At 41.0% G+C, this 25,984-nt stretch overlaps 1 protein-coding gene across 2 annotated transcripts in view; it reads left to right on the top strand.

The window, feature by feature from the left end:
• pid1 (phosphotyrosine interaction domain containing 1) overlaps positions 1-24,649 on the top strand; it is a 49,990-nt gene extending 25,341 nt beyond the window's left edge. For both annotated transcript variants that reach the window (XM_054742768.2, XM_015951770.3), the window contains one exon: positions 22,277-24,649. In XM_054742768.2, coding sequence (XP_054598743.1) covers positions 22,277-22,777 — 501 coding nt within the window. In that variant the 3' untranslated portion in view covers positions 22,778-24,649. The remainder of the gene's footprint in view (positions 1-22,276) is intronic.
• The last annotated feature ends 1,335 nt before the right edge of the window (positions 24,650-25,984 follow it).

The following is a 25,984-nucleotide window of genomic DNA, read 5'->3' as shown; positions in this document are numbered from 1 at the left end:
TGGACGAGGCGTTCCTCTTCGGAACGAAAACCTCGTTGTCGCTCTCAGCCACGGCCGAAGCCATGTTTGTTCACACACAGGTGAAAACAAGCGGGGAACTAATATATTACTATGACTCACTCTGATTGGTTAAGGGTCAAACAAAGGCATGTCATTCGCCTGGGGTAAGTTCCCTTTTCATTCAGAGGCAGAAATTCAACAGCAGAGCTGCGAATCGTGATAAAAAGGTCTCTCAAAAATGACAGACCGTCAGATGTGTAGATCGTAAAACGGTCTAAAATCGTCATATCGCCCAGCCCTAGTCCAGAGATATCTCCAGGCACACAGGTTGGAACTAATTTGTGTCTCAGGAATAACTCTTAAAGAGTTGAAGTTGTCTCTGCTTGGCTCTGAAGGAACCATTTTGCTGTGTCAGCTGTACGCAACTTTTAGCAGGGTTTTGGCAGCTTGCCAGAATTGCTCAGGGTTAAAGAGATTTCACTACGGATGGCCTGTCCGAAGCTTTCTCTAGAACTCAGCCACCATAAAGTGAGCTCTGTTTTTATATTCTCATATTAATTTTTTAACAAATCAGGAGCGTGCCATGTTAAGGGATGTTACCAAGAATCTCAGAAACATGCCTTCTTTCAGATACAGAGGTTCTGCTTTGTGGGGGTAAGAAAATGTCTATGTGTCATGACATTTAACTTAACTTTAATTTCTCTCTTATGAACCTTGTCATATCCAACATTCATTTCATCATATATATAAGTCCTTTCAAACTTCAGTCATTCAAGCACAGATTAATCAACCTTATTAATTTAAGCACAGATTAATGAAAGCATTTCATTTATATTATAATTATTATAAGTGACAATAAACAAATGTTTATTTAATGATTGTTTAACTTATTAGTTGTGGAAGTTCATCTTTTGTCCTGTGAAGCAGGCAGATAGATAAGGCCAGCTTAAGGCCTTGAGGAAGGGCATGATGTTGACAATACGTTATCATGTGTTCAGAGCTGCAGAGAGGCTCTGAACTCCAGCTGATGGAATGCAGTATCCTTCTGGCTTCTGGAAGATAGTGTGTAAAATCCACTTTAGGGGATAGAATTAAGTCTGCAGATGACCAGTTGCCTCTAGGTCAATATGTAGGTGGAAATGGACCATTTCTGGACATTACACTGCTACGCTCTTAGAACTAGTATATGTCCATAATTCTGAACTTCTCTCTGGTGCCCTCATCATGGCTTAATGCCCAAGATTGACCAATATGCTACAAGACCCAATCACATTATTGAAGCGTGATGGTGAGATGGTTTTGTTGCTTAGGCAGAAGGCTGGCATGATCATTACTTCTTTTTAACCTACCCCTATGTCTTGGAGACATTACCACCATGGTACACACATGATGCATGATGGAAATGAGAGCAACACAAGTTGGTCTTTTATTTAATTTAACTGCTAATCACAGCTGTAATAACAAATAAATGGTAGCATATTCCATAGTTTAACACTTCAGGTAACGTTTGGTAACACTTTGTGTTTTACCTGATTTATCGTTTTTGTTTCTCTTCTCCTGTGCTCACAGCTCCTTGCAAGTGTTTTTGAGACTACCAAAGCCACGTATCCTTGGATACCACTTTTTTCTACAAAACACCAGCTACACACACACAAGCATGCTCCTCTCTCACATCTGTCTTACATGTACGTCTGCCTGCCTCGTTGTCTGGATCAGCTGCCTTGCGTAACTTCCTGTCTGCATTTCTGTCTGCCCACCTGCTCCAGCACCTTCACTACCAATCCTCAAACAGGCATTCTGTAGTTTGACTTCCTGCCATCTTACCCTACTTGCGTTTGATCTGCTTCATCTTAATAAAGTAGTATTTATTTTCCTCAGTGTTTTCACTTTCTTTAATCTCCATCTTTCCATTTCTCCTTGTCCTCTATTGGATTCCCAATTTGCCGATTGATGAGTACTACCACTGCTAAAGCTAAGAGCTTCTAAACACGTAAAAACAATTCTTTGTCCTAGTAATCCTGTTACAATCAAAGCTCCTCACATCCATCAAAGCTACAGCTATGTTATTTCCATACTCAATATCAACTATTAAGATGATATTAATCTGGATTTTGCCCCAAAAACAACAACAAAAAAGTTTCTTTTACGATTAAAAGTGATGGTGTGTATTTTTCCTGGTGATAGGGGGCAGTAGATACCTAAATTGTTGCAAGCAAGCTGTATTTTTGTGTTGGAGTAAGACATGGCAACGGATGCCCTTTCGGGTCAAAAAGCCCTGGGGAGTGCAAACTTCAGTAAATTGAACAAGCACATCAGACCTCCTTTCATCACTGGCAACAAGTGAAGAGGTAAATGTGTAAAACAACAACGTTTATGAATGGTGAAAGTTTTGTAATCGTCTGTTACAAATCAGTAAATGCATTTTGTCCTCAAGGGCTCCTGTAGAAGGAAACACAGCATCTAATATGGTATCACGCAGAGACTTAAACCTGCTCCCATGTATATTAGACCAGATTTTAATGGTTATAAATTAAGAAGCTGCCAATAGTTTTTCAACAACTGGGTATATTTTTATTCATTTACAGCAACATTTTGATGGATGTTTCCAGAGATTAATGATAAAAACTACACATTGTCCCTTTAAACAGACATCTTTAATTTGTTGTAGTCCAGTGAGAGGACATCAACCCAGAAAATTTTTTGTATTGGCCAAATTTAATTAAGTCAGTTTGCTTGTAGTTTTTGCAAATTTTTGGGAGTGGTGTTTTCATGTTGCCCCTGGAGAAAAAGAAGACTACCAAGTATCTAGTTAAGTAAAAGATGGATTCCATTTATGAGCCAGTGTGCTTCGTACAAGACAGAGTGTTCTCTCTATGTTTTTATCTTATCTGTGAGGTGGAGAAACAGTCTGTCTCTCTGTAGTCTGATATTGGACAGTATGCTGGACAAGCAGTTGCTTTTCTAGTAAGAAGGGGATGACGCTCATACGTTACCATGTTTAGATGATCAGTAACATCCGGGCTGATGTTTCCAGAGCTTCCAGTTCACTGCTAAATAAGTACGTTCATAATTCAGTTTTTGTTTAAAGTGGCAGTAGAACGTAAATTAACATTTTCCTTGTTCAATAAAGACAGCTTGGGTGGTCAAATGTAGCATACCAAAAAGTTAAAGCCATGAATGACCTGCTTTCTATGTCCATTAGAAATGTTAAAAAGGCGAGAGAAAAACGTATGTTCTGTGCAAGGCTGTGATAACTCGTCACATGATAGCCACTCCTGCTACATCTACATGTTCCAACATACTTTAGCGTCAGGAATATTTAAACCCGGGTCACAGTGACAGCTGCCGAGCCTCTGTTAACACAATCCTGGGCTGAGTTAGCTTCAGCTAGCAACAGTCTTGTTGAAAGAAGGAAAAACAAGCACTCACCACTCAGGTTTGAGGATATATTGGTAAAATCCAGACTATAAATGAATGCTAGATAGATTCACCGCTTGTGGTCCGGTACTTTTCTTCCTAGGTTGTCTGCAACCTTCATACAAGCAGACGGACTTTGCAGCTCACACTCATTCTCGACTCATTGTGAAGGTGGGGACTTAAAACGATGGACCCTGACTTAACTTTCACTTTCTGTGTTCACTTTCCCCTCTTCATACCCTTCCACTGTGAGTGCGGGGTTCGGGGGCCACAAAGAGGTGGCCCACGGGCCACACATGGTCCGCGGGCCACCTATTGAGGACCACTGGAGTAGAACCTGCAAAAGCGGCCGTCATAGGCAGTAGCGGTTGGAGCTGCGGCTACTCTTTAATGTCTATGCGGTTGAGGATGGACCTCATTCCACTGCCCCATTAAAAGAACCTTTATCATGATCTTTTTAAATTAGCTTTTAATGAAAGCAGGTCAAAGTACTGATACATTAGTTTTAGATGAAATTCACATTTTTTTTAATCATGGATTTTGTCTTCTCTTCAATCCAGTCCAATCCTGTTTTATTTCTTAACACTTTAAGCTATCACATTTGACCATAATTCTGTACATAGGAATAAAAGACACAATAAGTGAAGATATGCCTATGATATCCCGGGCTGCATGGTGGCACAGTTGTTAGTACCGTTGCCTCGCAGCAAGAAGGTTGCAGGTTCAAAACTCGGTTGCAGCCTTTCTGCATGGAGTTACATGTACTCCCCATGCATGCGTGGGTTTCCTCCTGGTACCCCCGCTTCCCCCACAGATCACAACATGCCCTAAAGGTTAACAATTGTACGTCGCTCTGGATAAAAGCGTCTGCCAAATAAATAAACATAAACATGTGCATAAAACAAGTAGGAGCACTTCTATAAAAAACTTAATCTAATCTATAATCTACTAAAATAAAAGTAACAAGTCATATATCAAAATGTTCTTAATGCACCATATGTAAGTAATGGCTACTTTACAAAGATACTGAGTAAAAAATAAATGAAAAGAACGTTTTGAGGGGTTATCGATCTTAATTTTTTGACCAACAAATTTAGTGTCATTTTCTATCAGTTTTATTTTGTTAACGTTCAATTTTATGGTGATGTCAGTTTTATTTAAGCAGTAATTCAAACCTCTGCTTTAACATTTTCTTACCATCTTTGGAAGAATGTTTGAGGGGTCTTTCAGGAAGGTGGTGTGATGTGAAAGACCCTTTCATAAACCCTGAGCTGCTCCTGTCGACACTGAAACCCCTTTTTTATTGATACACAGAGAACCTTCATCTTAAAAAGTAAACATGTAAATGTACACGACTCTATTTAAAAAAACCTCATCCATCCTTGCAGGCCGAGCATGTAGAGCCAGCTGTACTGTGCTGATTCAGTACGTTTCGAGGAATGTTAACAAGTTCCTCAGGAATGCTTCACTCCCAAGTTCCCTGTCTTCTTCAGAGATTCAGACATGGGGGGCCAGATAAGGGAGAATGTGAGGGTTAAGTTCACCTCCGAAAGCATGCATGATGCTGTACTGGCTTAGTGATTGTGGTGTACTGTAGATACTTTAGTAGATGGGTCTGTGAAGTGGAGATAGTTGCATTTAGCACTTGAGGGTTAAAATAACAAGGAATTTAAGCAGCTTTAGGTACTTTCCTGATTAGACATTTGGATCTTTAAATATCAAATTATGTGGGAAAAAAATGAAACACTACAGCCTTTCACACTGTATTAAGTGGGTGTGCAGGTTTATTGACATTGGTTTAGTTATTTAACTGCATAATTACATATTTTGGTAATGTTTTGTGTGTTATTCCTTTAAACTGGGTCAAGCTAGGTCCAAACCTTTAAATGTGTCTTGGATTCCCGCATTAAAGAAACAATGTTTTTATTTAACTTCTTTTTGCAAATCTTTATGTCTGTATTTTTACATTATTCTTTAGAAAAATTTTAAATAATCCCTTTTCATTGTTTTATTAAAGCACTAGAATTTGGAGATATTGCCTCAAAATTAGTGATGCACCAATATGAAATTTTTGAGCTGATACCAGCTGTTATGGCCAATAACCAATATTTGCAGATACCGATATAATGCTTCTAAAATGAGCAGATTTTGTATAAAATGAAAATTACTAAGGCCAAATTTAAATAATTATTTATACACACAACACACACATTTACGCTTCTGAGATGATTTCATTCACAGTTCACATGACTAAAACAATTGCACGTCACCCCCCTCACCCTCTGAAACAGGCAAACAGATGGAGAAGAGATGGAAAAAATATTGGTTGTTAATATCGGCCCGGTTTTATTTATCAAACCGATATCGATATGTTAAAAATGACTAACATCGGCTGATACCAATATTGATGTCGATATATTGTCCATCCCTACTCAAAATATTACCACTATATTTCAAGGAAATCTGCAATAACTATATTCATCGCAATATAGGTACAACATATAAGTAAATAAATCAATATTGATGTCACCGTTGTGGTTGAAATGATGGGACAGTCTCAAAATGTACATTACAAAGCATACTTTTGTACAAAGATGAATTACTGTATTTGGAAATATGATAAATGACCTGCACTTGTATAGCGCCTGTCAGATTCAGAGGACTCCAAAGTGCTTTACACAACAGTGCATCATTCATCCATTCACACACTGGTGGTGATGAGCTACATTGTAGCCACAGCTGCCCTGGGGTGCACTGACAGAGGCAAGGCTGTCAAGCACTGGTGCCTCCAATCCCTCCGACCACCACCAGCAGGCAAGGTGGGTTAAGTGTCTTGCCCAAGGACACAAGAGCAGCTTAGACAGTTTAGATCTCAGCGCCTCAATGAGTCAGACTAGATTTACTCTGCACAGGCAGTAGCGGTTTTAGGCACGGGCAGACAGGGCAGTTGCCCGGGGCGGCATTTTTTCATGACACAAAAGGGGCGCACAAGCGCTGAGTAAAAAATAAAAAAGAAAGAAATCTGCGCCGCAACAACGTTTTCTATTCTGTCATATCACAGTGTCTGGATCGGAAACAGCAAGTTGGTGCCCCCTGCAGCTGCAGGCGCTCCTGCTGACTGAGAACGTTCACGTGCACCGTGTGTGTACGAAGAAGAGGAAAGGGGTGGGGGGATGGAATTCACCTCTGGGTCTTTCCCAAATGAAATGAGCTGGTAGGGGCTGAATCAACTGTATTAACATGGCTAAAGTCAATCACATCTTGATGTTCTTCCATTTAACGCACATTTCATTCATAATATCATAAACACAGGCCTATCTTTCTTTCAGGTTTTTCTGAATTGTGTGAAATGGCCGAATAAAAAAAGGAAAAACAAAACGATTTTGTGGTCCCCCCCCCATCAAGGTAAAATTGTTTAGTCCTGACTAAAGGAAACTTACTCAGTCAGGAGCCAAACAGAAGAGATGAACATAAAAAGGCTAAAACCACCAGGTGCCCGATTCAGGAAAAAAAAAAAAAAGAAAAAAAGAGGAGAAAGATAAAGGTATGAACGCTCTCATGATGCATGTTTTCAATTTTTTTAAACCAGTTAACTGGGATTTTAATGGTTAAATTCGGTCAACTAATTGCTAACAGAGCTAAAGGGCTGAAATATTGAAACAAATATTCAAATGGTTCGAAAAAAATCCTTGAATCGTTTTTTACTGATTCAAACTAGGATTTGTTAAATGCTCGCTGCAGCCTGCCTGAACAACAACAAACACATGTTGATCATCCATGCTTTCGTTCTTTTTTAAACACAGAAACAGTTTTGTTTACCTGTTTGTAGCTACGGTTTCGCCGACAGCTGCCGGCTTCTTCAGGCTGACGCTGATGGTGGCGCATCACTTCCTTCTCCGTTTATCTGCGGGCAGCAGAGGACGTTGTCGCCCTCTACTGCCCGCTCTCCCCTCTCCGACGATGCAGTCCCATGCGTGGTCCAGCGTGTAAACTCCGTCGTCCCTGTTCATGGTCCCACATCCACGTCTCCTTATCTCTATTGCTTCCTTGATCCATCTTTTGTATTTTTGTTGTTCGGTGGTTATGATCCGTGTGCTGTCCCAGTCCATTATATGGTTTTCTTTTAAGCAATGATCTGTTACGGCTGACTTTTTTATTGTGCTTTCTGCTTCTTCTTTTGCTGCTCTTGTGTGTTTACGATTTGCCTCTTTCTCGCACTCCTTTCTGTGTTCTATTGTCCGTGTATTGAGTTGGCGTTCGGTTTCTCCTATGTATGTTTTATTGCATATTTTGCATGGGATTTCGTAGATGACTCCACATTTTTGTCCAGCTGATATTTTGTCTTTTGGGTGTACTAATCTGTTTCTAACTGTTGTGTATGGCTTTGTTGGTGTGTTTATGTTGTGTTTTTTCATTGTTGCTCTTATTTTTTCCGTTATGCCTCTGATGTATGGTAGGGTTATCACTGGTTTTGGTTCTTGTCTTTCTGGGTTTCTGGTTCTTTTTTTGGGTTGTTCTTTGCTTTCTGTTTTTGTTTGTTGTTTTCCTTTGTTTATTGCCCATGTCGGGTATCTGCAGGTCTTTAAAGCGTGTTGTATGTGTTTGTCCTCTTGTTTACGGTCTCTCTCTTCTGTTATTATGTTTGCTCGGTGATATAATGTTCTGATTACTGACATTTTGTGTATGGTGGGGTGTTCTGATGTCCATAATAGATATTGGTCTGTGTGTGTTGGTTTCCTGTATGTGTTTATGTTTAGGGTCCCGTCGGTCTGCCTGGTGATTTTCATGTCCATAAATGCTATGCTGCCTTCTGTTTCTAACTCATAAGTGAATTTTATGTTGCCTGTGTCGTCAATATTGTTTAAGTGTTGTGTTAGTGTTTCTGTTTGACCTTTTGGTATGATTTCCAGTATGTCGTCTACGTAGCGTTTCCATAGTTTTATTTTGCAGTTTGGGGGGGCGGTGGCTATGGCTTTTTGTTCCAGGTCTTCCATGAAAAACTCGCACAGGGTGGCTGATAACGGGTTACCCATGGCGAAGCCTTCCAGTTGTTTGTATATTGTGTTGTCGTATGTGAAGTAAGTGGAGTTAGCTACCAGTCCTATCAGTTGTGCTATGTCATCTGCTGTGAGGTTTGTCCTTTTATGTAAGGTTTTGTCTTGTCTGATTCTGTTAACTACTATGTCTATGGTTTTTTTGGGTTGGTGTTTTTGTGAACAGAGATGTGACGTCATGTGAGATGAGTATGTCGTTGTCTTCTATTGTAATTTCCTTTAGTTCTTTTGCCAATTCTATACTATTTTTGCAGTGTTGGTCTGTATTTCCTAATAACGGGCTGATGATTCTGCTGATATCTTTTGCCATGTTGTATGTTGGTGTACCTATGCTGTCAACTATTGGTCTAAGTGGGGTGTTTTGTTTATGTATTTTTGGTGTTCCATATATTCTTGGTGTTATGTTTGCTGTGGGAATCCAGTGTTTGTACATTTTTTCTGTTATTTTGCCTTTTTCGTGCAGTGGCTTCAGTAATTTTTTCATGTTTTTCTTTATGTTTTCTGTTGGATCTTTTTTAAGTATTTCATATGTATTTTTGTCTTCTAGCATCTGTTTCATCTGTTGTTTATATTTTTCTCTGTCCATAACTACTGTGGTTCTTCCTTTATCTGCCGGTAGAATAATTATCTGTTCATTTTTGGATAAAGCTGTCATGGCTGATTGTTCTTCTTTTGTAATATTGCTGTGTTGAATTTGGCTGTTTTTTAATATCCCAACTACGTTATTTCTGAGTTCTGCTTTCTTTCCCTCATCTGTGATCTGTTGACATGCTAGTTCTGTTGCTACAATAAATTCATCATATGGTATTTCTTTTGGTGTGACTGCAAAGTTTAAACCTTTCTTTAATATGCTCTCTTCTGCTTCTGTTAGTTTGTATTGTGAAATGTTACATACCCATGAGTTTGGTGTGGAGTTGCCTTGTATTTCTCCCCTCTTTTTCTTGTTTATGAGTCTGTTTAACTTCTTTATGTGTCTTTCTTTCACTTTTATGAACTCTTGTTCCTGTTTTTCCATCATGTGTCCTTTAATTAGTTCCTCCATTTGTTTATCAAGTTTGTAATTCCTTTTCAAGTCCAGGTGTCCTCTTTCCAGTTCGTCCTCCACACGCCTCTGTTTGGTTATGACGTTCCTTATCCTCTCTTTGAGCAGTGCTCTCTGTGCTCTTTCTATTATATTTTGTGCTGTCTGGGTCCGGATCGATGTTTTCAGCTGTAGGCTTATGGGTGTGATGTTTTCGTCCCGGCATCTTAAACAGAAGCGAAGGTGGTTTCTTAGACGTGCGCGTTTCTGGTGTAATCGTTCCAAACGGCGGAAGTCCTTCGTTCCTTGTTGTCCGTATTTCTCTTTGAACATCTTAGGTGTGTTCTTGTTGTGTCTTTGTAAATCCATGCTTTCGTTCTTTTTTAAACACAGAAACAGTTTTGTTTACCTGTTTGTAGCTACGGTTTCGCCGACAGCTGCCGGCTTCTTCAGGCTGACGCTGATGGTGGCGCGTCACTTCCTTCTCCGTTTATCTGCGGGCAGCAGACGACAACGTCCTCTGCCGCCCGCAGATAAACGGAGAAGGAAGTGACGCGCCACCATCAGCGTCAGCCTGAAGAAGCCGGCAGCTGTCGGCGAAACCGTAGCTACAAACAGGTAAACAAAACTGTTTCTGTGTTTAAAAAAGAACGAAAGCATGGATTTACAAAGACACAGCAAGAACACACCTAAGACATGTTGATCATGTTCACATAATAATAAATAAAACAACTCTACAAGCAGAAGAACACTCCCCAGTCACCACTAACTATCCTGTTTATTAATTGCAGATGGCTGCACTGATTATTTTTACATGATTTGTTTTGTAAAAGTTGGCATTTTTGGTAGTCTACAGTTTTTTTTATGTCAGTTTAAATTACAATTTCAGAGGCAATTCTAAAATATTATGGATCATGATAAAGATCTATTGGAGATCTACCCAACTTTTGGACTGCTCTGCCAGTCACTGTGGCTCAAACTGAGAGGAGCTTTTCAAAACTTGATCAAGTCGGTCACCTATGTTTCAGGGGCGGCTCACTAACCTGGCTCTGATTAGTATCAATCACTCAGTAGGGGAGCAGATTTCATATGATGACATTATGAGGACTTGATGACCTAACCTTGATGACTTTGCATCAAGGTTAGGTTTTAATTTTAGTTTGTGTTTTCTGTTCTAAGTGCAATGCTGTAGTGATTATCTTTAGTTTGTTATGTGTGAAATATTTTTGCTATTTACAATATTTACTATCTATTATGTTCATATATTCTTAATATTTAGTTAGTTTAGTTGTTTTTGTATATTTGATTCTATATATTTTTATACAGTATATAATGTATATTGCTGTACATTCTGACAACTTCATAGTAATTAATGTAAATATGTGCTACTTAGAAAAATGAATGTTCAATAGTCGTTCTAATAAAACATGCCTGTAGAACTGCCACTGTACACAGGAAACGTGTTGGACACTCCTCCTGTTGTGCAGTTGACGTTTAAGCCAACAGTGCCTCCCAAAGTAGACATTTTGTTCTTGAATTAAAAGAACAGAATGTGTGTGGACATAATAGATGCCAGAATGATGCAGGACCATGAGTTTGTGTTGTCTGGACCAACTGTTTGCCCTTCGACTGGTTTCTAGGAAAATGCTTCTGCTGATACTACATGTTCCCAAGAGCTCACTAACCGTTCCTTCTCTACACAGTCTTCTGTTCCGAACCCAGACCAGACAGGACCAAGTGACTTTCTCAGCAAACAATTTCTCAGTCTGATCTTATCTACAGTCCTCTAGTCCTTTCTCTATACTCTCTGAAGGGCAGGCATCTCTTCACTGAGTCATTTGTTCTTTCCTCCTCTGCTTCTTCTCATTTATTACAAGCTGTTGCTCCAAGAGCAGCAGTTTACGTGCCACTACACACACACACACACACACACACACACACACACACACACACACACACACACACACACACACACGTATTTGTATGGACCTCCATTCATTTTACTGACGCCACTATGCCGGACCCTAACCATTGAGGTTCTATTATTTATTTATTTAACCTGGAAAGTCCCACTGAGGATAAAATCCTGGATTTCAAGGAGGTAAACTCTGTTAATTTCCAGTTTTCCTGCAGCCTGTTCTATGTAGAAGGAGCAGAGTGAATGGAAGCCCTTTTGCCAATTTTGGTGCAAGCAAGCTTGTTTCTATTCGTGACCCAAACCTAAATGAACCTAGACTAAAAGTTAATTCACACCATACCTCTTAAACCTAGTTTTAGGGTGCTTGGTATTGTATGTCCCCACGATGTGAAAATGTCCACACACTACAGGTTAAAAGTTAAAAGTTGTCCACATAAACCTCTCAATACAAGTACACACACACACACACACACACACACACACACACACACACACACACACACACACACACACACAAACACACACACTGCCTGTGAGCTTACACACAAATATTTCCTCATCATATCCCAGACAGACACACAAGAATCTGAGTTGAACAGGATATTCCCGTCTCTTCCCACCATCTCACTTTCAGGGCTGCGGATGTTTTTGCTGTCTCCCTCTTTGCTCTTTCCTCTCACATTCTTCTCATCCTTCATCTGTTTCTAAAAAGTTTTACTTTCTCATTTCTTGGAAGCTTGTTTGTTTTAAATTCTTTCTTGCCATTCTTTGAATTTGGCCATCCATTCATTGTTTTATTAGTATCCAGCATTAGAACAAAATGATAGTGGACTCTATAAGAGAGATATCACATTGTTCTTGTCCATAAAAGCGCTGTGGAAGGTCTTTGCCTCCAATCAAGAGAAATTTAAAGCAAATAATCCTGGAATGGTTTATCCTTTAATCAGAAGTTTGACTGAATCACTGAAACATGCTGCACTGCTTCACAGAAAGTGTAATTTGTGTTTTATGACGTTACACCCTTCACACACAGCAACTTTTGTAGATTTACTGCCTTTTGCTACATTTTAATTAAGCCTTGATGAGTGAACAACACATATATCCACCACTAAGCAGCTCAGAAAGTAAACATAAACAGGATTGGGCCGAGTTATGCTATATCAGTATATATATGGTAAATGGTAAATGGCCTGTATTTGATATAGCGCCTTCTAGAGTCCTGAAACCCCCCAAGGCGCTTTACAACACAATCAGTCATTCACCCATTCACACACACACTGGTGGGGATGAGCTACAATGTAGCCACAGCTGCCCTGGGGCGCACTGACAGAGGCGAGGCTGCCGAGCACAGGCGCCACCAGTCCCTCCGACAACCACCAGCAGGCAATGTGGGTTAAGTGTCTTGCCCAAGGACACAACGACAGTGATTGCAAGGCGAGCTCTTAACTCCTGTGCCACCGTCGCCCCCTGCCAGTTATAGTTTTAAGCAACTACTTGATATTTGTACTATTTTTGCTGTAGATAGATTCTGAAACGTGATGTTGTGCAGGCTGCCAGGGTGTAGTACGCCACTTAAAATAAGGCAGTTTGGCATCCCTCGAATGTATTTTCAGTTTTTACTATGCAAGAATAAAATTTCTGCCTTAAAACTGCTCTTTTTTATTCTCTCAAAAATGCACATATCAGATCATTACTATCACGAGCAGAAGGAATACACAGTGTGCCACATTGTTGTCATAAGATTTAAACACTTTTAAAACATTTTCAGCAAATTTTAAATATTTTAAGGATTTTTTTTGGACAAGCCTTAATTAGATATCTATGTGAGACTCGTTACCCTTTTTCCCACATAATGGACAGAGGAGGAAGATGCTCCTTCTGTGCACTACCTTAATTATCAAAATATGAGTGCCTCTAAATATCAGATTACTACTTAGTAAATTGTAAACGGTTTCAGGGCCGGCCCAAGCATTTGTGGAGCCTGAAGCAGGTTTCTCTGTGGGGCACCCCATACCAACAAGTATGATTAATCAATTCCTAGGCTACGTTGTGTGTGTAACACATCCGCTATCATAAGCGTCTTTTTTAAATCGGCTTACATTAGGGCTGCACAATATATCGCAAATATATCGTTATCATGATATCAGCATGCACAATATGCATATTGCAAAGAACAGTTAAATATCGCAATGAATGGTCAGCTCAAATGTTTGCTACACATAACTAATTCTGTCAATCAAAAAGAAGCCTGATGTTTTTTAACAAGTCAAATCCATTTGGCTAAATGGGTGAGTTCTCATAGGTTAGATGCCCGCCCCCGAGGCGGACGACACTTAATTTTTATATCTCTTAATAATTTGCAAATAATTTATTACATGTTCACCTCAGTAGACAGCGTGCATTCTGAACATGAAATATGGGCTTAACTTACTGAAGTAAAAATGGAGGGGCTCAAATACAATAACGTCTTCAACAGCTGTGCTTAATAACAAAATAAATAAATAAATAACAATTTTGAGAATCTGTCCATTGTAGTGACCATTTTGCAACAAGGAGTTAATTTTTCCTCTTAATGTTCTAGTTTAGTAACCTCAGGCCTCAATTGATTCGACCTTGGTGGCTCAGACAGAGCACAGCAGCTGTTTGCATTTCTGAGGCAGGCTGTGCTGGAGGGTGATAGAATGATCTCTCATCTTGTGGCATTTGATGGGCTGTTCCAGCAGTTACGGGCTAGATGTCCCTTCTTATGGCAGTACCAGCAAATAACATCTCTGCCATTTTGTAATCTTCTCCCTTGGCCTCTCTGCCTGTGGTTTCGTCTGCCTCTTGGTGCTAAACGTGACTGGTATCCTGAGCTAAGGAATGTGTTAGTTTTACTGCCCGAGATTCTTCATAGCTGTTCTTTGATGGAAAACTGATTCATCATCTTCGTTAATTTGGCTTTTTCTCTGCCCCCCCCCCCCCCTTTTTATCTCTCTCCGCGTCCCTCCTAGTGCACTCTTTAAGCCAAAACTCTGAAATTTCATACAGTAATTTTCTCTCCTCCCTCCTTGTTTCATTTCTCTCCTTCACAATCTCGAGTTTCAAATAACACTGCAAACGTAACACGTCAGTTGTTATCAAATTACCAGAAAAATCATGTTCTTTGAATCATCTCCTGATAATTTCCTAATTTCCTGGATGTTTCTTTTCCATAAATGCACTATCTTTACTCGAAGGCATTTGTGGGGTTTTATTTCCCATTTTTAAACGTTACACCGTCTTTTCTTGGGTATGAGGTCAGATTTAGGCTTATGAATCCACCCTTCAACTGTGTATCTAACCACAGCGGGACTCGATTTACGGCGTGTCCGCCAACCTGTTTAAAAGTCTGACCACCGATACGTGAGACAGGTGTATAATGAGTTGCGATATCCTTCTGTCTACAAGGATGAGGCAAGTCCAGGCACACTCTCATTCATTCAACAACGGTTAACAACATCTAAGACAAACAAACAACAACAATCGATAACTAGTGTTGCGTTTCTAGGCAAAACGTCCAAAGGCCAGGCCAAAACAAAGTTGCGTTTATATTTCAGGTCGAAACGCCCAAAAACCAATTTAACCTCTTAGTTATAACACCAGTCCATTCATTCATTCTTTATTACTTTATCACACCAGGGTTGCGTTTATATTTAGGCTAAAATGCCCAAAAAAACCAAGCCAAGGGTTTGAGATAAAGCTGATTTTTATGAACAAGGATAATTAAACAAAAAGATCACAATAAAGTTAAATTTTTTTAGCTTTATGTTTATAAAACAGACAAATGAGATGCATCTTTGGGATTTAAAGAGCAAGTCACTCCCTACCAGTCTTACTCCACTCCCACTTCCTGTTTGGCAAATGCAACAAATGCTGTTGCCTGGCAGCCCAAGAGGGCGGAGCCACTAACAAATATCCAAAAACACAGGCTCACAACGACATTGTGACATCATAATGTACCAGCAAACGTCATAGTGTACCTCTTAGCCAAAAAGTGATGGCAGATTTTAATTCAAATGCAGTGCACTGACATTTTTAGACAGAATATTTCATTTCATCCAAGATGCACTAAAGCGCCAAATGTTATTGGCTACACACGACTACGGCATGATTTGATACTCATTTATATAGGTCATCAGCCAAAAAAAAAGTTGGTTTGGGGTGACTTGCTCTTTAAGAATAGAAGTGAATATATTTATCTGCTCATTTCACAGGATCTTCCATTTTTAAAGGAAATGTGGGTGGTTTCAATATCAGAAAAGGAGAATACCTGGCATAAAACAAGAGTCAGTAATAGTGGCCACATGTCTCACCACACATGTAAATGTTTAAATATGATCCTCCTCTTCCTCTGTTACACAAACAGCCTTTTTTATTTGTTTTTGTGTCACGTCGTCAACAAATCAGGTTAACACGCTCATTTTGGGTTCTGTCTCAACCAACATTCCAATTTGTAAATTTATTGTCATTGTTTGGTTTTCCTTTTCCTCATCACTCTTCATTGTTTTTTTCTTTTCTGTCCCCCCCCCCCCCGTCAATGCTTCCTTTTATAGCATTCCTTTTTTATAGACCCCAAGGGCTCTGCTCCTGTTACTGATCCTTACTTCTGTCCCTTTTGCTTCACATCAAATCAGTGTGTTCAGTTTGATGGAATGGCTATAGAAGTTGTGCCAGTGCACGTAAAAGGGGGGTGAAGGAGTTCAATACAGTAGGGGGGAGGGACTTTTCGATGGATAAGAGGCGAAGGCGGAGAGAGAGACAGAGGATCTGAAGCAAGGGTCGAAACAGAAGAGAAGTGCAGGATTGTAGCAGAAACACATGGAAAGTTGAGACTAAGGGAAAGATCTGTGTTCCACAGAAATGATTTAAGCTGCCTCTCCGACCTGACAACTGCTGAGCAGACTGACAGTGTTGAGGAGAGCAGATGTGCTTCAGCTGGTGATGGATGGACTGATGTATCAATTCTATCCAGAGGCTGATGAGCTTTTTAGCCAGAGCTGGAGCACTTTGCTTTATTCACTACAGCGTTGTCAGCCAGGCATCTGGACTCTGGTTCTTCAAAATCAGCGCAATTGTTCTCTGTTATGTCTCTTCTCTGTCTGCAGAAATTACAAACTGTCGAGTGTTTCTTTTTCGTTCCAACTGTAAAGCAGCAAGGTCGAAAATTTTGGAGCAAACCCGTTGCACTCGTGCACACTCACACTTACTGCAGCAGTGAAAACTGGTTTTAGATCCACACAGATTGTGCACAGATTGTGCTTCTGATAGCATTTGAAGGCTTCTGCAGTTGGTTAAGAGATCATGGATAATAATTTAATAAATATGGCCATCCGTATGTCTCTTTGGCTTCTTCTCTTGAGCTGAAATGTTATAATTTATCCCAATATTTTTCTACAAACCAAAATATTTAAATTTCCAGTTTTCCATTCTTCTATTAGTTTGTAAGACAAAGGGGCTCTTATTTTGAAATAGTCGGAGAGAAGATGCATTTCCATGCTATATTTTGTCATATTACTTACCTCAGTTTATTAATCTATTCCTACATTCTCTTCTGCTTACCTGGGGATGGGTTATGGGGGCATCAGCCTAAAGAGGCCCAGAGTTCCTTTTCCCCAGCCACCTAGGCCAGTTCCTCTAGGGGAATCCCAAATCGTTCCCAGGCTAGACGAGAAACAAATGGCAGCATGAACCGGACTGGGTAGTAGGGATGCACCGATCAGGTTTTTTGCTGCCGATCACCGATACCGATATCTTATGGGCCATTCCCATCTGTACCGGGTCGGCCCGGGCCGGGTAGCGTAGGTTGTTTACATATCTGGGTGGCCTGGTATTTTTCCGGGCCAACCAAGGCTCATTCTCAGCCCTCTTCTCGAGGGGGTCTGCTTCAGGCCGACCAGGGCCAACACACCCACTGCTGACAGCAAATTCACACCTTCCATTAGAACAAGCCTCTGATTGATGGGTAGAATCAGCCCACATGGGCTTAAGACAAGGATGTGTGGAATCAACCGGGCCAGGCTGGGGCCGACTGGGGCTACCCGGCCCGGGCCGACCCGGTACAGATGGGAATGGCCCAAAAGAATGCTGATCACCGATACCGATCACGTGGATTGGCCAGAAATTTTCTACAACATTATAATGAGTGGTACAAACTACATAATCTGGGAATAAAGGAAATGTAACCTAATCTAAAATAGTCTGTATTAGGGTTGTCACGGTGTGAAAATTTAACCTCACGGTTATTGTGACCAAAATTACCACGGTTTTCGGTATTATCGCGGTATTTTTTTTTAACTTGCTACATTTTCACACAATTAAATACACCCTGTATGTCAGGAAATATTGTCCTCTGTGTCTAAATTTTGCCTAAAATGTGTTATTTTGTAATTATGTTGTTTATTTGTTTACATTTTTCCCCTTTAGACTTTAAAATACCAACATTTGCCCATAACTTCTTATTTTATGTCTGTTTGATGTCATCATTTTAAAAATATTAGATCAGATGATACTCAGTACTCAAGTAGCCTTCTAATCAGATACTTTTTTACCCTTACTTGAGTAATAAACCCTATATCAGGAAAATATTGTCCTCGGTTTGTGTCCTTCCAGTGAGTTTTGCGGATGTGGGAAAATGTCATCAGGCAGTAATCATTGTTAAATTCATAATTATTCTCGGAGAGAGACCAACTCTTATCTGCCCCTGGGAGCCCCGTAATGCATAGCGTCATTTCAACATGGGGGTGTCTGCAACACGGTTTATATGCAGGTAGCGGCGCTGCGGCTGCTTTATATAGCCACTCGTTGCATTCTCCCTCAACCCAAATCCTCGGATCACGCATTTTAGCTAAAACGCTAACGTTAGCTTGCCTTGTGTTGACTGTAGAGTTGTGGGTGATGGTCACGCAGATGTGTCATAAGATTTGAAGCGTTGCTGCCTTTCACAGACTCTTTTTCTGCACGTGCTGCAAACAGGATAGCTGTCTTCTATCAACTGTCCCTCGGCATTCTTCAAATATCCAAAAGATGCCCGTACTTCCGACTTGGTCTTCTTTGAGGGATACAAAATGTCCGCCTGAGCACTGCCGTCTCCTCCTTTGGCCATTATTTCAGCTTTAGCTTCAAGAAAGTTTTGGTTGTAAACAACAAAACGCACATGTGCCACCGGCAACTTCAGCAGATGATACGGTGGCTGGTAAGGGTCCCGCGCCTACACCGCAGCCACCATAAACCCACCGAGATAATACAGTTTTTTAAAAACAAGACGGTTATTATTATTGTCAACTTTTTTTACCGGGGTTTACCGCTACACTGGTTACCGTGACAACCCTACCTGATCGGTCTGCTTTGATCTATTTTGAAAACTCCGATCAAAACCGATAGGGGCGCTATCGGCTGATTGGAATCAAATGCCGATCCATCGGTGCATCCCTACTGGGTAGCCTTGTATTTTTCCATGCTCAACTCGATTTTTCAGCCCTCATACCAAGACAGCCTGCTGCGGGCTGAACTGGTCCAACACACCCACTGCCAACTGATTGGCTGGCTCAAATTCATGCCTACTGTTAGGGGAAGCCTCCAATTGGTGTATAGAATCAACCAACGGGGCTTCTTGCATGCGACATTCATTATCATTCTGGTTACTCAGAAGTAAATGATGGCCTATGCAAGCGCAAGGACAGACGCTGCAGTCTAGATGCAATATCAGTCAGAATATCTGAAAGCAACACTGCTCACAGCCACCTTTGTTTAAGGGAGACACCACAGACTTTTCTGGGCATCTGTTGCCCTTGCCACACGCTAGGAGATGTCCCTGTTCCTGAGAAGTGTTAACCCTACTGGTGTGGGCTGGCCCAGATGTGAAACTATCCTGGGTCTTCCTTTAGGTCTCCTCTCGGTTGGACGTGCCTAGAAAACCATCCAGGAGACATCCTGAGCAGATGCGCGATCCACAGATCTACTCCGAGCCTCTCCCGGATGGCCGAGCTTCCCACCCTATCTCTTAGGGAGAGCCCAGCCACCTTGAGGAGAAAACTAATTTCAGATAGAAATTAGTTTCAGTTTACCTCAATGTACATTTATCTTTACTATCATTTATACATCAGTTTTTTTGTTGCTTTTTGTATGTAAAGTCCCATAGTCATCATCACACACTGGTGACATTAATTTTTTTATTGGCATCTGGTCAGACCCAAGCCTGGGTCGGTGGAGCTTTTATTCTGAAAGGAATATTCCAGCTTTTATTCTGGAAGGTTGTGTTGGGGTCCTTTGGACCCTTTCTTCAGTCTAGTAGTGGTGGCATTTGACCACACAGATGCCTGATTTTTTTAGGTATTTTTTTTTTATCTGCTTTTAAAACTAAGTTTGGCCAATGGCCGATATAGAACACATTGAATATATCGGTCGGCCTCTGAAGGTTACAATGAGTCATTATCCTTGTCCTGGATTAACATACCTCAGTGCTGGCTGTTGATTTCTTGACTGACGTTAACTCCAATGAACCACAGCATAATGAAAGTTCCACTGTGAATGTTTTACATCCAACCATGTTGTCACCTCCAATAAAAAGTGGCAAGAGGGGTAGTTTTCCTATTGCCTGAAAGTGGAAATATGTGATGTTGCAATCTGGAAATCTCAGAGGTTTATTTGAGAAAGGCTGGTGTTTATATATGAAGGAACGTCATTAATTGAACATACCTTTAAGCTGTTCCCCCACATTTTGCACATCTTTACGGGCTTCGGAGTAGGAGCGACAGACAGCTGGTATGGTCAGCTCTGAAAGGCGCTGACCAGAGTTTGCACATCACATTTTTTTTCACGGAGATCAGCCATGGATTCTTCTTCCAGTCGGCAGACTGGGAATCAAAACAAGGAATCGAGATTGAAGAAGTTGAACGATTCCGGGAAAATCTAACCGTCCCAGTTCCAATTGATTGATGCTCTTTGTCCAAACCTATTGATGATGAAAAGTAGTTGGTGCACAGAAAGCTAAACTAGGACTTGGCATTTGTGTTTGGATTGAACAAGCATGGCTTGTAGTAGTTACAGTATGATGAATAAACATCGTAGGTCTTTATGCATAGCCAAATATCATTTTGTCTAAATATCAATGTGGTTGTTTTATTCTCAAACTGAATACACAGTCATGACAGTTACCTCCATTCAGAACTAAACTTGATAAGGTTGGACCACAAAGAGCACTTTTTTTTAACAGTAGAAACATTTTCCAAAGCAGTTTTTCCCAACTGCTTATCCTGTGTCTGCTGCTTTGGCTTCTACATTTTTGTTGCCTGATGGTAAATGTTACACCCTACTGCTACTCTTAACTGTGAAACTTTCCATGAGGCTTACTGGCTAGCTGCTTGAACTGATGTTGAAAGGTCCCATTCAGTCAAAAGAGTACGAGGGCATTTAGATACGCATTAAGAGACATAGTCAAAATCACCGTGATAGATGGAACAAGAACCATGCTCAGCATCAGTCTGAAACTGTTATTTGTTGTTAAACAATTTCTGATATTTAAATAATCAAATGCAGTCCTTAAAAAGGATTTCCATATGATAGTTTACATAAAGTTCTTGAGGGGTTGTGTTGCCAAGGGGAATCTGCTTAATACTTAAAGTAATTGCACTGAACCACTTGTAGCAGTAACATGCTCTGCAACTGTTTGTAAAAATGATAAACATCTTTACTTTGCAATGTGTGCTGCTTGGAAACTATTTCTAATAAACTCAAAAGAGTTCATGGGTATTCCCCTATAGTACAGACTGGTAAGGCAAATCTGAATGTTTGAGGTTCCTTCTCTGTGTATTTTTACAACCCCATAACGAACAGCATGCTGAAGAGCGCACAAGTCAGCCGTTATTGCTGGACAGCTTTCGAACTGGCCACAGTCAAAGAAAATTCAAGCTATGTTCTCTTTTTAACTCACGTTCCTTATTTGTCTTCCTCTTCTCAGTCTGTCGCTCCCCTGGTATGCAGTGTCATTACTATGGTATTTTGTGTTCTTTTTTCTTTCTTTTTTTTTTCTCTAAGAAATAAAATGCACAAACCTTGGAACAGAGTTACTAAAGGAAATTATGAAACCCTCATCACCACCGTTTCTTTGCACTTAAAACATTTATATGGACAAAAAGACCTAAATGACTAGTATTTATTTAGCTTAGTGCAAAAAAGTGATTATTCAAAGTGTTTTCTGCACACTAATCCGCTCAAAACATCTTGAGCAGCGAAGTTCATACTAACATTACTGATCGTGACCGTTTTATACCTTAACAACATTTAAAAGCTCTTAGAGATGCTCATATTGTTCTTTGTTGATGGATGGATGGATGCCCAACTGCTTATTTAAAAAAAAACTCCTTAATGAATCTATGTTCCTTTAATTTGTGGTGTCCCTCAAAGCTCTATTATTGGCCCACTGCAGTTTTAAATCACTATCTCAACCACTTAAAGCTCAGTAGAGTTTCAGTGGAGTTGGTGCCTACATACAGTGGTTATTGGGAGACGGGTAGGGCAGCATGCCAGACAGGTCTCAGGGACAACCAGTCACACACTAGCTCCACCTAGGGGCAGATCAGAGTCTCCATTTAACCTGACATGCATGTTTTAGGATAATGAAAAGAAACTGGAGTACCTGTAAAAAAGTTGGCGCTGAAAGGCTGCAGCTGGGATTCGACCCTATGACCTTTTTGCTGCAAGGCAGTAGTGCTACCCACTTTTTCACCGTGCAGCCCATCTTTGTTTTTAGTTTAAGCTTAATAAAATAATCCTAACTAATTTAATATTAATGACATTTTGCACCAAAACAACTTGGCTAATTGGATTCATGTGTTTCTTTTGCTGCAGGTGAACTACTTGGGCAAGATGAGAATCTCTGGGACCCAGTTCTTGTCTGGCTGCACGGAGTCAGCTGTAGTGGGTCTGGTGGAGCGTCGGGCCTTGGCCCAGCAGCAGGGAACTTCACCCTCAAACAACTCCCTACTTGAAATCCGTCCCTTCCACGTGCATCTTCACCACCTAGACCAGCACGGCGAAGCGTCAGTGACTGTGGACACCTACCAGGTTGCACGCATCGCCTACTGCACCGCTGACCATAGCGTCAGACCCAACGTATTTGCCTGGATCTACCGGGAGATCAACGACGACCTGTCCTTCCAGATGGACTGCCATGCAGTTGAGTGCGAGAGCAAGCTGGAGGCCAAGAAGCTGGCGCACTCAATGATGGAGGCTTTCCGCAAGACTTTCCAAAGCATGAGCAGCGACGGTCGCATTCACAAGAGCGGGTCAACAGATGACTTTGCTGAGGACTCATCCACACCCGACAACTCAACCCCCGATGACGGCTGAAGCAAGACCCGTTCCTTCCTCTGATCTTTCTTCAAACAAACCAGGGGAGACTGGAAGGACAGAGTATCTGTTCTTCTTCGTTTTTCCTGATTGTTGCTTTCTGTTATAAATTTGGTATCAAATTGATTGAGTCAATCAACCAACATGCCCAGGATAATGAAGTACCATAGCTTACAAATAGTATTGAGGAAGAGTAGAACAAACAAATTAAGTACATGCACAAAGTGATGCCATTTTTAAAAGATGCCTCTAAGAGACCCTACTGAAGGGTTTCAACCCTCATTCTAATGACCTACAAAAATTGTACTTTAATTTGAATTTCAAACTATTACTGATTTCCATTGTTCTGGTTGCTAAGATTTTTATTTTTAGAACTGAAAAAAGTTTTGTCCCAGACTCCCTTCTTGCTCTTTCTGCCATGTTGTGACCAAAACATAAATATGCCTGTGACCCATTTCAGGTCTGAGCCCAGAGTGTATCAGACTGTTGAAGCACGTCTCTGTTACATCGCCTTCAGTCTAGGTAAGATGACGATGTGTCTGTAAAACCTTTAGGAAATCTCACTATGATGAGTTTATTCCAACCCCCAACACAGATACTCGTGAGTAAGGGATGATAGAGCAAACGTGTATTTGGTCATATAGTAGATACTTAAAGATTCAAAGTATGCATTAGGCACCTGGAAGATGATACGCACTCAATAGGTCGCATTTTAAAAGTTCTCACTGCGTTGGCAGCCTGGGCTTGTTTGAGACACCTTAATCAACCTCATCCGAGTTTTGTTTTAAATATACCAAAATCCAGACTGTGTTTTAGCCTGCCAGATTATGTGCCTCACTTTCCTCTCACATTTTATGTGTGTGTGTGTGTGTGTGTGTGTGTGTGCTTTTATGTTCTCTGTGTAACTGCTTCTGTACCGTTTGTGAGGGTATAAAAGTGATTGTGGTAGTCTTTGTGTGTGGATGCAACTTAAAGAGCAGGAAGGTAAAATAGTGTTTGGTTAACTTGAGGGGGATTTTCTTTGCCCCTGAAGTATTCTTTCTTTCAATCAGACATGGGGCTGTGAACATTTACCACAATTTTTATATTTTGTATGAACGAAAAACGAAACCATGAGTTGGAAATGTGCCAGTCGCCGACATGCCCTAAATCGCAGCTGTGCAAATGAAAAAAACATTCACCTCTTGGCCTCTGCTGAATGTATGAGTTTGTCGTACTGTGAGCGCCTCACATCGTCTCCGGACGCTTCAGCCTCCATGAACCTCCTCCTGCCATCGCCAGCGACATGAAAGCTGGACGTTTCTGCTGCCCTGAATCGTCGCCGTTCAGGACTGAGGCTCCTTTCTTTTCTAACAGAACTGGTATGAACATCTCTGGATCTATACCACATAGACAAACCCAGATATAAACCATAAAAACTGTATGTACACACTTTGTGTTTGAACTTTGCTCAATAAGCTGATGTAAATACAAATGTATTACTTTCCAATTATTGCAGCATAAATGGCGATAGTTATTTTAAATAATAAGAAAAAATAATGAGAACCATCACATGAAGCCAGACTAGTGTAATGAAGCCTACTGTGAATATAAATGGAGAGCCTGATAGCAGTGTCTGTGAGCATGTGTGCGTGTGTGTGTGTGTGCACGCACGCGCGTTTGGGTAAAGTTGAATGTGGAGGGAAGTGCTGAGTGATGATAGACCAAAAATTGGGGTAAAATGTAATGCTGTAGATTACTGTGCCATGTCTGTTTTACAGCTCAGATGCTTTAAATGTGCAGAAAAAACAACCCAGTGTTACCGTGAGTGTTTTCTATAGTGTTTGCAAAGATCAAAAACACAGTTGTATATAAAGTATTTACCAAGACCAAGATGGTGTGGTCTGTTTTGTCTCAAATCCACATCCCAGTTTTCCTTTAAGTTTAGTCCCCAGAGTCACCAGATGGGGGCTAAAAAGTGGTTTTTATTTCTGTAAACTCTGCTAGGCCTGAACTGAGTGGACTCCCCGCTGTGGCTGCGTGTGGCAGGATAAATGGCAGGCATGTTCTGTTTGGATCAGACACATGATGTTCTGACAAGGTGCCAGCTGAGATGTGAAGCATAACCCCTCTGCCTGCCTGTCCCCCGTACATGGCACTCACTGGAACGTGGTCTTCCTGTAACGGCTCCAGTTATCACTAGCGCTGAGGTAAGATGACTTCTCCATTGCGTGTGGGCACAGAACAAACAAACGTTCACGTCTGAGTCTGCCACTGTAGAAGAAGGTTTTATTGTCCCATTCTTCACATTCCTCTCTCTTCCTCAGATCTTTGGTTTTATTGTGTTGTGCTCCTTTTTCGTCAGCTCAAACGTGGCAGCAGTTTTCTCTTTAAGGTGCCCACATCAGTCGGAAGATAGCTGGTTCTGCTCAGCTTGTATAACTGGCAATCATTTTGCAGCTGAGGAGACGCAATGAATTAGATGTAAAATGGATGCTGTGAATTATGGGAATGTGTCATAAATGGGAACACTGCCTCCTTCTGGAAAACAGGAGCAATGCTGCTTTTGATTGAGGCCTTCTCATCTAATCACTCACAATCCAGCTCCTCGGGTTGGTAGTAGTAATGGTCTACATGGCGTGGAAAAAAGGAAAATTCATTCTCAGAAAAAGTGCATCTGAACAAAGTTTTTTTTGTCTTCACTGTACACAACCCTCACTGTTCGTGGCTTTTTGTTGAAGTTCCTGAGATTATGCCCCGAGTTTGAGCTTGATTGTGCCTGCCTGACCCACTTCCAGCAGTGGAAGAGGGTTCTGCCAGGGCCCAGAAAGAGGCCACCCAGACCGCTCGCCTTTCTGCTCCGCTGAGGCGTCAGCCAGTCAAGGCAGCTCACAATACCCCTCTGTTACCACTCCAGTTGGCTGCTTTTCTTTTATCCAGACTCAAAACCACCCGTCTGTCCACCTGCCAATGGCCCGTATGCTGGAGGTCAGTCAGGGGAAAGAGCAGTGCCAACACAGCCTCTGATCAGACTCCATTTATTTTCTCACAATCTCTGTCTTAGCCTCTTTCTCTCTCAGCTGTGGGCCTCACAGAGTGAAAGTGTGGTGAAGTACTGAAAACATATGTGTGGAGCATATGTGTGAAGTGGAGCAGGACATGCACATTCTTTCTGTCTGAGGCCGGACTATGCGAGGCAGATTTTTACTGCATGAGATGCAGAGTGGT

This window comes from Nothobranchius furzeri, chromosome 13 (assembly GCF_043380555.1).
Source record: "Nothobranchius furzeri strain GRZ-AD chromosome 13, NfurGRZ-RIMD1, whole genome shotgun sequence".
Taxonomy (NCBI): domain Eukaryota; kingdom Metazoa; phylum Chordata; class Actinopteri; order Cyprinodontiformes; family Nothobranchiidae; genus Nothobranchius; species Nothobranchius furzeri.
Note: the sequence above shows the minus strand (reverse complement) of the source record. Positions and strands in the feature narration are given on the sequence as shown.